This window comes from Leucopleurus acutus (assembly GCF_964270905.1).
Source record: "Leucopleurus acutus genome assembly, chromosome: 5".
NCBI classification, from domain to species: Eukaryota; Metazoa; Chordata; class Mammalia; order Artiodactyla; family Delphinidae; genus Leucopleurus; species Leucopleurus acutus.
This window is the reverse complement of record NC_139147.1, coordinates 95006185-95023434: the sequence shown is the minus strand read 5'-3', so window position 1 is coordinate 95023434 and position 17250 is coordinate 95006185. Positions and strand designations below refer to the sequence as shown.

The 17250-nt window shown below is 41.6% G+C and overlaps 1 protein-coding gene across 1 annotated transcript; it reads left to right on the top strand.

Annotated features, from left to right (window-relative positions):
- Positions 1-6661: 6661 nt before the first annotated feature.
- On the top strand, positions 6662-15830 carry TMEM212 (transmembrane protein 212; the record flags this gene model as incomplete). The annotated part of the gene is given in 4 exon segments (XM_082839895.1): positions 6662-6820; positions 14173-14229; positions 15430-15669; positions 15672-15830. Coding segments are annotated over 4 exon segments (615 nt in total).
- Between the last annotated feature and the right edge of the window lie 1420 nt (positions 15831-17250).

Sequence of the window (17250 nt, the reverse complement as noted above, 5' to 3'; positions counted from 1 at the left end):
TGATACAGACTTCTTAAGGACAGGCCTTTTGGCCACTTAGGTACTTTTGCTTCTTTGGGATTTATTTTAAGCCATGGAATCTTAGCTATGGAAGGAGTCTTAGAAATTATCTAGTCTAACCTCCACATGTTACTGAGAAGGACACCAAGATTATGAGGTTTTGATTTACTCAAGGTCACACAGCCCTGGTCTCTGTCTACTACACCAGGCTGCTCCTCATAATATTCATTTGTTTTAGCCCACACCCCCGCAAGCAGATGTTCAGGAACATTCCATACAGCAACCATCCCAGTCTATCTCCACATCAAGGGCAAGAGCCCCGACATGAAGCACTGCAGCATGGAAAACTAGCCACAGCACTGCTCTAGATAGGAATTCTGGGATTTTCACATCCATACACAGAAATGAAACTTTGGGTTTAGTTCCCTCTTTGTTCTAATTTTTAAAAAAGAAATAGCAAGGAATCTCTTTGTTCGGTTTTTTTATCTTGTTTTTGTTTTTTGTAACTGAGAGTAGAATCAGCAGTTCTAATAACGTCTCCTTTGTGCATCTGCAGCAGCATCTCCAGTCCTATTATGTCCTTGGCTTGAGTACAGCCCTATATGCTTTGGTACTTCATGGTTCAATTTTCAGATGTACGTATGTGCTTTAAAAGATGTAGTACACCTGTATACTGATCTACTAGAGAAAAGCAAAAATTACAAACGTCAGAGTCAAGTATTCCTAAGTTCCAAACCAGGATTTGACACTAATTAGCTGGGTGACACTTGTTGTTTAACACCCAAGAACCTCAGTTTTGCCATCTGTAAAATGGGAATAATGAAGACACCCATAGAGGGCTTTAGTGAACTCATCCTCACTGTTCCTCCCTCCCTTTTGCCTTTCACATGGGTATAATTGGATCAAAAAGTATGTTTCGTTTCTCACAGAACAATTTGGTTCTTTCCTCTTTCAAAAATGCTAAGAGAAGGATCTAAATGAATATACGTTTTCCATTTAAGAGGACTTAAAACTTTGTCCCCAAAAGCAACTTTAAAAACAAGCATAATCTGAGAATACTTCCGGATACTTAGAGCAGCTTCTTTCTCCTTCTGCTTTTTTTGCCCTTTCCCTCTATTTATTTCCCTTTTGTCCTCCCTACAAACCACTTTTGTAAAATGTACACGGACGGCCCATGGCTCCCATCACTCCTCTGTCCCGGAGTCAACTCTGTCCAAACCCAGGCTCTGGATCTGAGAGTGACGCAAGAAGCTGGTTTTGGCCTCGGGAATGTTTTCCTCTGTGTTCTGCCTTCTCTCTTGTTGTCCTTCTCTCCTCTCCGTCTTTTCCCCACCTCTCTTCCCCAGACACCCCCACTGTTTTCTCTCTTCCTGTTTTCTTAGTTTCTTCCCCTCTCCTTGGTGGCCAAAGCACCAATCAATCACTGCCGCTGTCACAATCGATTCTATCTGTGGCTCCTCTATCTCCATGATAAAACAAGATAGGAGCAGCCTTTCTAAAAGACAGACATCTCCACAGTAGCCTGTGGGAGGCTGCCTGGCTCGTCAAGTCTGCCAGTAAGACCACTTCCTTCCAGCTGCAGGGCTTGGGAGAGCCAACCGACAGCAAGCTGCACAAGTTTGCCGGTGACACACTTGAGTTGTTTTTCTTTGCGAAAACAGAAGAAAATTCTGATAAATTCCAGATGATTTCAAAACACATCTGAGGGTCAGATATACAAAAAGGCAGATAAAATCTGAATTAGGTAAGTACACGTTGAGGCACAAATCTCTATTTAGATCCAAACATCTTGCAGATTGAAAGCCTTTAAATTTGACAATTCCCAGTTAGGGATGATAAAAATTGAACTTTGCTCTCCTTAAACCCCAAGCCATTATGAGAAGGGAGGGTTCACTCAAAGTTGAAGCCGAACAGCTAGTCAAAAGCAGAGGGAAGTGTGCATTATGAATGAGCACTGGAAATGTTTTTAATCCAGTTAAGAACCTGGAATATTTGGAAAGACAAAAAAGTATATGAAAGATACCCATTAGTGTGTCTGCATGAGTGCTGTGTCTTCACGGTATAATCAAACACATCTGTCCATCGTTCCTATGCTAGGAAGACAGGTTCGTCTTGGTGTTGAAGGGGCATTCCTTACACTGTGGTCTACATTCGTCAATATTCTCAAGGATTATTGAGCCGCATGGCTGGATGTCTGAGTAAAAGTTAGGCCTTTCATTTTTTGCACATTTCTAAAGACATAGATCTTTTCTTTTTTCCCTTTTGTTCTCCCACCTTTTAATTTGAAATTTTCGAACCTACAGAAAGGCTGGAAGAAAGCATAAAGAACACTAACGTACCTAGTCACCAATTGGACATTCTCTTATGTAACCGTAACGCCATTCATACTCCCAAGACACTTAACGTTGATGCACTAGTGTTATCTAATAGAAACTCCAGGTTTATATTTCCCCAATTGTCCCGGTAACTTTTTTATTATCTTTCATGACATGGACAGTTTTGAAGAGTCCAGGCTAGTGCTTTGTAAAGTGTCCCAGTAATCTGAGTTTGACTGTAACTTTGTGATTAGATTCAAGCTATACATTTTTACCAGAAGTGCTACACAGGTAATGGTATCATATCAGGAGGCAATGCATCATATCAGGAGGCAGTGAGGTCGGTTTGCCCTGTTGTTGGTGACTTAAAGTTTGATCACTTGGTTAAGATGGTGACTTAACCTTTATCCTGGTTAAGATATTTTCCATTGTAAAGGTATCCATTGTGCTTGAATCAGTTGCTGCACTGAGGTTAGCAGGGTATTAATTTTCTAATATTTTCATTCCTTTTTGTATATATCAGATGGAATCCTCAGTACAGAACCCAGGTCTTTTTTTTTTTAATTGAAATATAGTTGATTTACAATGTTGTGTTAACTTCTGCTGTACAGCAAAGTGATTCAGATAGATAGATACATAGATAGATAGATAGATATTCTTTTCTGTTACGGTTTATCACAGGATATTGAATATAGTTCCCTGTGCTGTATAGTAGGACCTTGTTGTTTATTCATCCTATATATAATATTTTGCATCTGCTAATCCCAAACTCCCAATCCATCCCTCCCCCACCTCCTCTCCCCCTTGGCAACCACAAGTCTGTTCTCTATGTCTGTGTGTCTGTTTCTGTTTCATCCATATGTTCATTTGTGTTGTATTTTAGATTCCACATATAAGCGATATCATATGGTATTTGTCTTTCTCTTTCTGGCTTACTTCGCTTAGTATGATAATCTCTAGGTCCATCTGTGTTGCTGCAAATGGCATTATTTTATTCTTTTTTTTATAGCTGAGTAATATTTCATTGTATATATTTACCACATCTTCTTTATCCATTCCTCTGTTGATGGACACTTAGGTCGTTTCCGAGTCTTGGCTATGGTAAATAGTGCTGCTGTGAACATAGGGATGCATGTATCTTTTCAAATTATAGCTTTGCCTGGGTATATGTCCAGCAGTGGGATGGCTGGGTCATATGGCAACTCTATTTTTAGTTTTTTGAGGAACCGCCACACTGTTTTCCAAAGTGGCTGCACCAGTTTACATTCCCACTAACAGTGTAAGAGGCTGGAACCCAGGTCTCTCTGATGCCAAAGCCCATGCTCTTTCTGCTGGGGGAGCTACCTCTCTAATGTGTAAACAAATGATGGTAGTCACCTGAAGCTCCTGGGGAGATAAAGCATTTTCTTTCCATCTCTTGTCTAGAGCTCCATTTTCTTTTATCTTGGCAAAATGGAACCCCTTCTGTGGCTTTGAAACTTACTTTAAAAAAACCCTAAGACTTGAGCACACACAGAGCTGTTATTCCTAGGGCTCACGTGTGAAGGAGTGTATCTAGAGAGGTGGAGAATGTCCAACTCAGCTTCTCCCTCTCAGCATCACTGACGTTATCCCCTCTATCTGGGGGTCCAGATTACATTTCCTTTTCTTTCTTTTTTTGCAGGGGGTGGGTGGGTGAGTGTTGGAATCAAAATGTCAGTTTGTTGGGGACTTTTTGGTTTTTTTTTGCAGTGGCAAAGCTGGATTGAAGAGTTTGGTAGAACTTCTACCATTCTTCCCTGTGCCAAGATGGTGAGGGGGAAGGAAGGATCTGCAAAGCAGCCTGCAAAGACCTTGACAAACACCACCTCCACCAGGGATTACAGACTGGCCTTCCAGTAAGTTAGTGCCAAATGGGAGGGAGGGGCCCTGGAGGGGCAGGGACCCTGTGAGCCTCCCTGGCTGCCAGACACTGGGAACAGGAGATGTGGCCGAGCTGAGAGGAAGCCCGGGCCAGGGGCAGAATTACATTTTCTCTTCTTTGCCGGTAGCTGCCCTTCCTGAAAGTCTTCTTGCGTTAATGAAATCAGTGTGGAAAGATTTCCTACAGCAGCGAAAACACACAGAGGAATCCCTAGTTCTCCCTCTGTCCCTTCTTTTGTTATAATAAGTGGTGACGACTTTCCTAATCACTAATAAATTCAGGTTTACAGGTCACAGTGACAGAGTCAGGGTTAGTGTTACAGTGTCACAAACGCCAAAAAATCCCCCCCAGGTTAAAACAAAACATATTCCCTTTGTTTGACATCTTTGTACTGTTTAACATGAGTATTTCAACAGTCTTTATTTTCCAAACATGCAAACGGGAGGGAGTGATCTGACCCGCAGTATATTGACATACCATGTAGCTATAACCTTGAGATAAAAAGTAAAGGAAAAAGTCAAAACAGCTCAAACCAAATACTAACACAAACACGTCTTTCTTCAGTCCAGAAGGCTTGCCTCTGTAACAAGGGAACACACTGACATTAGTACACGCTGACCGTGGTGCCCACGCACAGATCCAGATGGCTAACCCATGGGGCCCCAAATGCGAAGCTGGGAAGTTGAATGTATTCGTTAATTAATTTGACAAGTGTGTCCTAAGTATCTACTTTGGGCTAGACATGTTTCTAGGTGTTGGACGTGTCATACATCAAGGGGATTTATAAGACGTACAAGCCCTCTGCTCTTGTGGAACTTACCTAGTGGCATTGGGGGAAAAATAATATCAGAGACTACACTCCCACAATGTTAAGAGGAGATGGAAAATAACAACTATAGCAGAAAGCCTGAGCTGGTTTCCTGAATTCTGTATATCCAGGAATGCAACTTCTTCAAAATCTGGGTCACACTGTGGAAAGGTGATTAAAGACAGTAAGACAGAGAGAAAATGGCGGAGAGTCAGAGAGGAGCTTCACTCCTCACCGTACATGGGAGGGTCCTTTGGGAGCTTTTACCAAACCTAATGTCTATAAGACGACGGATAAGAGAAACAGTGAAGACTGTGCCTGTGTCCCTTACTGAAAGAACTCCGAAGATGCAACGTCCCAGCGAAACAACAGGTAGCTTCCCAAGCGTCTTTGCTGTTCGGAGCCCAGCGCTAAGGATTTTACATGTATTGGCTCATTTAATGCTAACAACCACCGCCTGGTGGCATAAACACTAACTTTATTCCCATCTCCCATATGAAGAAACAGCCCTAGAAAAGCTAAGCAACTTGCCTTTGCCCAAGGACACATACCTGGTAGAGACTGGAACCAGAACAGGATCCTAGCTGTGTCTGACTCCAAAATCCATGTTCTAAACCACTACCTTTCCATCCATAAAATTATTTTTCTTAATTTTATTTAAGGGGAAAAAAGGTATTAATATTGCATAGAAATTTAATCAGATCGCTTCAGAAAGTTGTCTGTGTTTTCCAGACGTTATCTTGGAAGGACAGTCAAACATGTCCTCTGAGTCAAGAGCAAATACACACCACTTTCTCAAATGCGTGAGAAACTAAGAGATGAACTTCCGCGATTACTTCAGTGTACGTGAGCCCACCATCTAAATTCTGAATTACGACTCTAGAATGGAGATCAGTATTTTAGTCAACTAATGAATGATTCCTCAAAGTTTATTTTACAGCTGCATACATTTCCATCTTTGCCCTTTACTCGATAATTGAATTAATAATAAATTAACTGAGCTGGTTTAGTGAAAACAATGCAGAAGTCCATAATGAAGCTTGTGCCTATTTGGGGATAAATCTGTATCAAAAATTTAAAAATAATTGTAGTAGAATTGAACTTTGAAGCGGGGGAGAGGTCTTGCTTTTGCTTTAAATCATTGAAATTAAATGTAATGAAAAGTGATCAGAGTGCTTATTTTTACTTTGTTCTGTGGGAAATTGTGCTGGGAATGTAGGTCTATTGTGCACAAAGGATGTTGGCTTTATGCTGGAACCACCAGGCAGGTTGAGTTGAGAAACAATTAGCTCAGTCAGCAAGCCTTTGAATCTGATTAAGCCAGGAAGTGGTCACTCCCCAAGACAGAGCAGAATGAAGGGAATGAAGGCGGTAGCCCAACATGAGGAATGATTTCTCTCTCTGAGAAAAACTAGTCTTATAATTTATTATGTCAAATTTATGTCAAGGATTATATCACTACATTTTATTATTATTTCACTGAAAACAAATATAATCTTGTTTCCGAGTAGATCAACAGTCCACATGTGTCATGGCTACTGTCTCTAAGAAACTTCTGTTTATTGAGGCTTGACATACTCTCATGTTTTGCTAACAAAACATCTTTGAGACCTAGGACCCAAGTCACAGAGGAAAATGCAAGACTTATACAAGACTGCTGGCCGGATTCTCATTACTCTGGGAGCTCTCAGTGTATTCTCTGGAGTTATTGCTTTCTTCCCAGTCTTTTCCTACAAGCTTTGGTTCACAGGATGGAGTGTCTGGATTGCTTGTCCCATCTGGAATGGAGCATTGGTAAGAAAATATTTTTATTACATATGTTGAGAGAATAAAGGAAAGAGGGAGGGAAGGAGGGACCAGAATAACATGTCCCTTTAAAGTTTTCCAACAATATGAAGACATCAAAATTCTACAGAAAATCAGATTTTACCTTAGAACATTGATTTCTATTAGTTATCTTTTAAATATAAGGTTTTCTTAATATCATTTAATCATATCTACAACATATCAGGTATACTATAGTGAAAATGCTGTTCGAGAAATTCTTCAAAAATTATTTTATTTTAATCTTCTTTACCTGGACGTTCTGAGAGATCGGAATCTATCTTTCGAAATTTGAATGTAGAAAAAAATATGAACCATGAAAAATAATTTTTAAATGAAGAACAAAGTAAAATAATTTTCAGACTAATGCTTTTATTAGAAACACCGAGGTGTGTTTATGTGACCGAAAGGTCTACAAGCCCCAAATCTTAGTTCTCCCATCTTTTTCTTTGAACACGACTGCTTAAACTGAAAATAATTGAAGAAGTTGAGTGATGGGCTTCGCTAACTTCACATGTTGCCAAATTTGCATGTGTCAAATACACGTGGGTACTAAGTAACTGCTCAATGTCTGCCCGTTGAATGGTCACCACAGGTGAATGATGACACTGGTACCTCAGCTCCCTGGGTCAAAGAAACCAACACATGTAGTCTTGGGAGTAGGTGGCTGCCACGGAGGCATGATGGAAGCGGGGTTACAAAGGCCCAAACATCCAACAAATCCTTCTCTCGTGTTTTCCTGGGATGCCTGACATTCACTATTGGAGACTAGACAATTTGATTTTGAAGGCTTTTGATCGTGTGGAGTTTTCTCTTAAAATGTAGCCACTCTCAGGAGGGGCAATATTTTACGTTTTTAAAAAAATCAAACTTAACAGAGATGTCATCTAAATGCAAGACCCTAGGAAATATAATTTTAATTTACTTAATAAATAAATATGTATTGGTAGCCTACTACATGCCTGAGTTACAATGGAGAATAAAACAAGATCTCGACATTAAAGGAATTTGCTCTAGTGGGGTTTAATGATGGTGTGCAGATGGAGGAAAGCGGGATGGTGGGAGCATGGAACTGAACATGGAAACGATTTGATGGTATTTTTCTTTTTTTTATTTATGTTTTCTTTTACACCGCCACCCAAGTCTTGAACTTTTCCTCTTTCCCCCAACAACTACCCCAAACCACACATTCAAGGAAATGTTTATTAAACATCTACTAGAATGCAGGGATGGCATTTATATAAATGACTACCAAACTTTTTTGTTAGTGACCCAGAGTAAGAAAAATATTTTACATCAGGACCTGGAATGTACATAAATACATCTATCTATTTCTCTCAAGGTAAAAAGAGAGATACTGAAATATACATGTAACTAGATTTATATAACATATGTTTCGCAAAACAATACTTAACCTTCTATGTGAAGTGAATTCTGATATTTTCTATTCTAGTTAACGTTGTAAAAATCCTGACTTTACAACTGGCCCAAACTTTAACAAAACCATGGTTATAGCTCAATCCTGTGTCCCTTTCTTATAATTCTTTGCCTATCCCTGCAGGGTCTATCATAATATAGTCAACAGATATTGGTGATTTGATTAGGTTCACAGATTACTGAGTATATGCTTATTCTACACCAAACATCTGCTCGACCAATCAGACCCAGAGAAATGACATGACAAATCTCTAGCACATAGCTAATTGGTGGCTTTTCGATTTTTTGAGAGTGAAGCATGGGGAAGTAGAGTCAGAGAGTTAGGATTTGGAGAGGTGAGCCTCTGTTCAAATCCTGACTTTATCATTCTTGGTATGTAGTCAAGAGCAGGGCCCTCATTCAACCAATTCCTCATTGCCTTTACCTGTAGAATGGGGAATTTCACAGGTAGAGAGAGCCCATGTGAAACTGTCTAACCATAAGAGGCTCAAAGAGAATGAACACAATTTGCTCAGAGACTGCATAATAAAGAGCTTTGCCAATTTTAAAGCCCTACACAAATGCTAGTTAATACGATGCCTTTCATTTATGCCCTACTCTCTGTCCAAACCCTTTGTTCCTAATCCCTTGCCACCTGCCTCACTCTCCCATTCTGTTCCCTGACGACCTGCTGAGTTCATATTACATCCTGACCTCATCTCCAACCACTCTACCCTTAGCTCTTTTCTTTCCCATCACACTGGCTCCTTGTTTTCAAACATGGCCAGGTATGTTTCTGTCTCAGGGCCTTTGCACTGCCAGTTCTCTGCCTGAAGCCTTTTCTCACATACAGCTTGTTCCCTAACTTTCTTCAATTCTTGGATCAAATGTCACTTTCTCACTGATGCCTTCCCTCATTACCCTATTTAAAATTGCAGACCTCCCCCGCAAATGGAATTCTCAATCTCTCATCCCCTACTCTACTCCCCCCCCCCCCCCCGTAACACCATCTAATATACAACATAATTGACCGACTTATTATCTGTTTGTTTGTCCTTTCCTCCCAAATGTAGATTGTACAAAGGCAGGATTTTTTTTTTTTTTCTATTTTGTTCATTGCTATATCTCCAGCACTTGAAAGGGAGTAAGTGACATGCTAGGTATTCGTGCTAAATATTGCTTGATACATATTGTCGAATGAGTGGTGAATGCCATGCTCTCCATTCTGACAGTACAGAATTCCTTATACAGTTGAGCTCTAATTAGGTGGCAAAGAATAAAGGTCAAGCTGGTATTTACACTAAAGCAGGAAAAAGTCCTCACCAGAAGGAAAGCAATAAGAATGCTCCCTCTTTCAATAATGTCTAAATTTGGAACAACGTGATTTTTTTTCCTAGTCAGTTTGGTAGTGAACCACAGCTCTGTCTGATTAGGGTCGACTTCAAAGGTCTCTGACCCATCCCACAACCTTCCCTGCCAATCACTTCTCAACTTGCCTGCAAAGTGTATCGTCCTCTGGTAGAAAGATAATATGTACATTTCAAACATATTTCCTTTTGAAAATGACTCCGTATCTCTTTTGAGATTGGAAGAGATAGATTTTAGAAGTGACCCATATTTTGTGTTTGTCCGGTGCCTTTCTTTCAAAGCTTTTTCTAAATTCTTCACAAATATTCCTCCTCAGACTCTCCTAGCTCAATTCTTACAGACACATGAGAAGCTGTTTTCCTAGAAATCTGAACCAGGTTATTGAAAGTCATCAGCTGCTAGAAAGTATGTAGCAAGGAGATCACTGAGCCTTAAGGACTGAGCTCTACTTTAATCCTGGAAAACCTGGCCTGTAGATCAAGCTCTGATGAACAGACTGAAGTGCACTGAGTTAAAAAACGAGACTAGGATCCAGGGACTTGGCCAACGGTGAGCAGCAGCGCTGTACCCAGAACCATGCCTGGAGACAGGAACTTAGGAGAAAGGTAGGGCTGGACTCACCCATGCAAGCTCCCGTTTCCTCGTTTATTAGAGAAGGGACATGATTGCACCAATGCTCAAGTCTCTTATAGCATCAACAGTCCTGCTATTTCCAATCAGCTGATGGTCCATTTTCCACTCAGATATCCTAAGCTTCTTGAAGCTTAACTGGTCCAAAAATGTAATCATCTTACCACCAAAAGCAATTATGCCTTCTCCTGACTTCCCAGTCTTTGAACCCAATTTCAAACCCTGGAGTGACTTTTGACTCAATCCTTTCCTCTAAACTAGTGTTTCTCAAACTGAAATGTGCATGTGAATCACCTGGGGATCTTAAAATGCAGGCTCTGATTCAGTGAGTCTAGGGTGAAGCTGAGATTCTACATGTCTGACAGGTTCCCAAGGGAGGAGATGCTACTGGTCCTTAGGACAGTGCTTAGGGCAGCAATGCCCAAAACCAGCCCATTTTAGCCCCACTCCCGCCCCACCACATCCAATCCGTTGCCAACTTTTATTTTTCCTACGAGGCAAATCCCTATGCATTTTTTCTTCTTCGTTCTCACTATGCAACCCCTGCCCACCTCCTTACCACTTCCTGCCCCACTCAGGTTTTATGCCTTGAAACTTTTAGAACCAACCTGTGGGGATCTATACATTAATGGGTTATAAAATCAACCTGTTGGGTAGCTAGCATTTAAACATATAGAATATGAATAGAATAGAACAGAATAGGATGGGACAGAATGGAACGGAATATAATAGAGAATTCTACAGTGTATCACACATAATAAAGTTATTGTTATTTTGGTTAGATGTAAAAATATTTGTAACTTGGCCGTGTTACAAAATATATTTCTTACTATGGGTAAAGGTTAAAAAAAAAAAAAAGCTTGAAGACCAAGGTCCTACAGAGACCTCTAGGCCAATGCAGCAAGCATGCAATAACAGGCCCATCTTTCTAAACCTCTGCTGTACCGGTCTAGCCCCGTCTTCAAAAATCTTCAGTGTTGCTTCATTGTCCAAACCAAGTTCAGATATATTAGCCTGGATTTTGAGGCCCTCCACACCCTGACCTCACGTGGCTTTCAAGCCTGATTTCCTACTCCTCTCTGCCAGGAACCAACTCTCCCATGGCTGCCCAGACTGCCCTTCCCTCTGCATCTCTCACTGACGTCACATCCATCCTTCAAACCTGCTTTGAGTCATATTTCCCCCACAGTGCCTTCAGTCCTTTCACACCTGGACTATAGATTCTGTTGAGAGTTGGGGCCATTATTTGTATAATTATTGCTTGGTGAGCTTGCTTACCTTATTCGGCTTCTCTGTGCCTCATTTTAAAAATAGGAGACGATCTACATCCTAGGGTCATTCATTATGAAGATTAAATGAATTAACACATGTAAAGCATTTGCTAGAGTGCCCGGCATAGAATAAGTGCTCAATAAAAGTTAAACGTTATTATCATTATTCCATCGGCATCGTGCCTATCACATCCCTTGTTCCCAGTAGACCCAAAATAGATGTCCGTAAGTGAATAAATGAGCCCATGTTATAATGATTTCTCTAAAAGTTTCTATTTCTGTTGTGAAGCTCTCTGCTTCCTTCAATTCATCTGCTTCTGGGAACTGCATCCTTACTGGGGCCATTTAAAGATTTAGTGGGAGGGGTCACAATTAGCATGCAGAATGTTAGCAGCAACTTTTGCAAAACCCAAGTAATGTCCTTGGAACTGTCCCCACAGAGCAAGTCCACAGCCTGTCAAGAAGAGCTGAGGGTGGAGAGGGCAGGGCTGGGCCTCCAGCTGCACTCCCACCCTCCCCAGGCATGGCCTCCTTTCCGCCCTTCCTCACAACCTGACCGCCCCTCTCTACCCAGCTCTTCACCTCTCAGACCCGCCCACATTTCCTTTTCCCACTTGACTTCTCTTCCCTCAGATCTCTTCCTTTTTTTAAAAATCTTTTGGCTGCGTGGCACAGCATGTGGGATCTTAGTTCCCCGACCAGGGATCAAACCCATGCCCCCTGCACTGGAAGCGCAGAGCCTTAACCACTGGACCACCAGACAAGTCCCAAATCTCTTCCTTTTTCATTCTATTCCCCTTCCCTGTCTAAAAATAAATTTTTTAAACAATGGAAAGAAGAAAAAGGAAAGCCTGTGACTCTTGGGGGAATACCCACACTCCACCTCCCATGCACGGCCGGGCACCAGGAAAGATGGGTGTGCTTGGCTCCTGAGCCGCAGTCCTCAGGGTGGATTTAACAAGTTACTGAACGGCATGCATACACCAGCTTCCCCCATGAAAGATCTTTTTCAAAGTTTTGTGTAAACAAAGCAAAATTGAAGCTGGCAGCTACAACAGAAATAACAGGCAGCTGCAATTCGGCAGGATTTTTCAACTTTTGAAAGGAAAGAAACAGTTTGTGCCAAAGTAGTTAAGGCAGCCTGGACTCTAAGCATCTGATAATGTCAGCTATCTACTTGGACTTCAACCAGCAGAGACATCTCCTTTGCTTTTTATCTCGTTTGCTTTAGTGTTTCTCTCACACAGAGGAGTGACGTGTCAATTGAGCGCTTTGCCTCTGAAAGCAGAGACTAGCCCCAGGCTTAGCATCAGTGCTACAGTTGCTGTTAATAATTCTCCTGTTTTGTTGTACTGTTTATGCTGGCTCAACCTCCATAGGGTCCCTTGGAAACTTTCCTCTTGCAGAATCAAGGCAACCTCTTTCGATTGCAGATGGTTCTGTTTTTATCCATGGGAGTTTTATGGTATGGCGATGCCAAAGTCTGGAACGTCAGGCTTAGCTACACGAGTTTTGTGTGAGTGTACATGTGCGTGCTTTTTTCCCCTCGCTCTCAGATTCTCTAAATCCAATATTCAAAATAGAATATGCCAGGAAAATGAAAAGCTAGGTCTCAAAACAATAAATATGCCAGACCTGGAGCTACAAAAAGCAACATCCCACAAAACCATATTGGTTAAAGCTCCGATTTTTTTCCCCTGTTGATACTATACATACAGTCGTGTTTATTTCTCTGTCAAAACCCTAAATTGTAACTCTTTTTAAACCTGTCCTCATTCTATATCTTACTTCAGGCACATCTCTTCCTGGTTTTCTCTCCCAACCTCAAAACATTCCTTGACCAGGAACAAATGATTTATGGGCTGGGAATAAGCAATTTCCAGACACTGATTACATAGGTCTCCATCAGACCCGGTGCCGAAGCGAAGATGAGCCCAGAATTTTTTTCTCCTTATCTATTGCTCAGTTCTGGTGACACCATTCCCTCCTTTGTGGAACTATTTTCATTCTGCATTTGGGGGCTTTTTCTTCAACGGAGACTATGAAGAACTCTCTTTTGAAAAGCTGGACACCACTGCCCCCAGAACAATAAATTCCCCGTCATGCATTCATTCTAATGATAATCTTTGTTATTTGAGAGACAGGGATCACCGGCAGGCAGAGGCCACAGAATCTCAAGAAAAGCAAAGAGTAAAAGATATACCGCCGCCGGGAGGGTTTGAGGGTGGGTGCGGTTCTGTGACACGTTTCCTTTTCAGTTCCTCCCATTTGTAAATTTAGCAATTTGGAAAAAGATGAACAATAGACAATTAACCAAAATAAAACATATGGCAAGGGTTTTAAAGCCAAGCTTTCATTGCAGTGACATCTTAACAGTAGCAAAGGTTATAATTGTGATGGTAACGGCAACATAGAAAATCAAAAAAATGAGCTTGTGTGAATCATGTCTCTGTGACACTGATGGCTTCTTTTCCTCATTGTCATCACGGATGAGGAGGTGATCAGAGCCATAAATCCATTTAGCCATTTGCTATTCCTTCTGGTTTATGATAAAGTTGTCAAACCGTGAAGCAAACTGAACTCTTTCCAGAGGTACCTTCCCTCACGGGATGTTATTTTTCCATTTTCCTTTCACAGGCCATCATGACTGGTATACTACTGTTAGCTCACAAAGAGTGGACCGAGAGACACCTGGTAAATGTATAGACATCGAGTAGGTTGGCAGAGAAAGTTTGAAGGTCAAATCTCTACTAGTTCAGGATGGAGCACAGAGAATGATTTCTGATTATAATTGAATCCTATCTAATAGATGCCTGACTATGATGGATTTCAGTCATAAGCGTTGTTTTAAATGCATAATTTTTATCTGATACCTGCTCCAAACATTTTCTACCAGTTCCTGTGATTATTGTATTTAAGTAGTGTAGTTTGGGGAGGACAGAATCAGTGTTAGTCTTCCAGAATTTCATTCTGAAAAAGTGGATCTATAGGATCCTCTGTTTTTAATCATGTATTTTCAAGTCTCAATTCCTCCATTTGGTATCTCCCTGTTACCTCTTCCCCTAAAAAAGGATGAAAAGGGGCTTCCCTGCTGGCGCAGTGGTTGACAGTCCGCCTGCCGGTGCAGGGGACACGGGTTCGTGCCCCGGTCCGGGAGGATCCCACATGCCGGGGAGCGGCTGGGCCCGTGAGCCGTGGCCGCTGAGCCTGCGCGTCCGGAGCCTGTGCTCCGCAACGGGAGAGGCCACAGCAGTGAGAGGCCCGCGTACCGCAAAAAAAAAAAAAAAAAAAAAAAGAATGAAAAGTCTGTGATGTCTTGCATTTCAACAGTGTAGAGCCAAGTAAATCCCAAGGTACAGAAAGACTACCTTGATTTGATTATAGCTCCTCTTCCCATGGCTACAGCAGGGCTTCTCAAACTTTAATATATGTGTGAATCACCTGGGGATCTGGTTAAAATGAAGATTTTGATTCACTAGATCTGAGTGAAGCCTGAGATTCTACATCTCTAATAAGTTCCCAGGGGATATTTAGTGCTCCTGGACCATAGACCACACTCTGGATAACAAGGTCCTAGGGTAAGGCAGGGGTTCTGTTCACTCATCTTTGTTTTCCCACCCGGACTGGTTCTGAACACATGATAGGAGGTAAGTAAATAAATGTGTTGAGAGGAATTGATTTCACTTTTGCTCCAGGGGGTTGATATGTTATTCTCCCATAGTGAAAGTTCAAGAGGAAGGCAAAAGGGCCTAAAGAGACGGTTGTAACCCACTTCTCCTTCATTTCCCAGTAGGAAAGATTAATAGCCAGCATCTCTTTCTTTCCACGTATTGCTAAGAAGCTTCTGAAAAATCTAGTTCCCCAAGTAACAATTTGTTTCTGCTTTATTTTCAGTGGGAAGCTAGTTTCACCTTTGTGGTTCTGAGCATCCTGGGATGTCCACTTCATTTTACTGTAGCCTTGGCATCTGCTCTCCTTGGCCCGTATTGCTTCTACTCATTTTGGGGGATTGCAGGGACCAATTACCTTGGTTATGCAGTTGCCTTTCCTTTTCCATATGCAAAATTCCCATCAGTTTGTGTAGACCCACCACACTATGAAGAGTACCACCTGACACTTCAAGCCTTAGACCTGTGCTGTGCCTGAGCTTTGCCATGCTCTGTGTGTCCCTGACAGCGTTCATCACACTTTCTGCAAGACTTCTCCGGAATGGACATATAAATGTAAGTTTCCAGAAAGGGGGAGCCAGTTCCTGTTCCATCCTAAATGCTAAAATGGAAAGTTTGGTACATTAATACTTAATCTGTCTCTCTTTTTTACCCCTGTATCTTGTATAACCAAAATTCTCCCACTCTTTCTACTTCTACTCCAGCTAAGAGGCTGATGTATAATACATCAACATCAGATTTAGCTTTCTAACATTTTCCGAAAGGGCTGATAATAATTTTAATATGATAATAATAGAATTATGAACTGAATATTTAGTATGTGTCAGTGTACTTCCCATTTCACAGATAGTAAACAGAGGCTAAAGAGTTTGTATAACTTGCCCAAGGTCACACAGCTTAATGACTAGTAGGACCAGATTCAGAACCCAGAGCTATTTCTCTTCATCAGGCCAGATTTGTCCTGGGCTCCCTCATCCCCCTCCTTGCATCCTCTTCTCCTCTGCCAGACCATTAAGATGCAAGGCTCTGGCCTCCAGGAGGGTTAGAGCGGGGTCACTGGGAAAACAGCACAAGTGATTTCTGATTCCAAATTCCTACAGTTGATACTGGGTCCCTCCTCTGTGGGTTGAACAACCTCCCTCTGAAAAGAGGTATTTCTCACTGCAAACTCTTATACTGGCTTTATGATTCAAGTTAGGATTATATCAGGGTCAAGTGAATTTGGGTTATGTTAGCCAATTTTTTTCCAGTTTCATCCTATCAGCACCAACCAGTAAAGCTGGAAGACAGGAATTTGGCACTCTCAATGCTTTTCGTGGTCAGTCTTGTCCTCTTCAACTTCTTCATAAATCTGCAAAGGAAATCCTGTACATTCTTAGGAACGGAGTTGATTTTACAAGGAACTTGCCGAGAAACAAGGCAAGCAGACCAAAATCACTGCCCCCGCTGTACTGCCAGGACATGTAGAAGTTTAGTATTTGAGAATTCTCCCTTGTGGCAAATGTCCTAACTTTCTAGACTATTTACTAAGGAACATATGCATAGGAGAACCACACATTAAAAGTTGACTGTCATAACCCCTTAGCATGCATAGCTAATCAGACATCTGGCTGTCATTTTAAGCATGACCCTCACAACATTGAGGTTTAACGTAGGGTGGAGAATAGGGAGAAAAGAATGAGAAAAATATACGCCGAGCTTTGTAAGCCAACAGCGCCTTACCGTGGAAACCCAACAGTGAGACCACCTAAAGTGCCTGGAGAGAGAGAAAATTAATTGAAAACAGAGCAAAGTTCTGTGACTTCAGGGTTTTGCCTTTGCCCATCTTGCTCAGAACAGTTTCTTGCTGTGCGGTTTCTGAGCTATGTATGGGACCCAATGCAACTACAACGCATTCCTCAAAGGGAATCAATGACATCAGAAGTGCCCAGGGTTTTTGTGAAACTAGATTTCTGCATCCCTTCCAGGTCCATTCCCACTATGTCAGAAATCCTGGGGTTGGAGGCAGGAAACATGCGGTTTTAACACATGCCCCCAAGAGATCCTG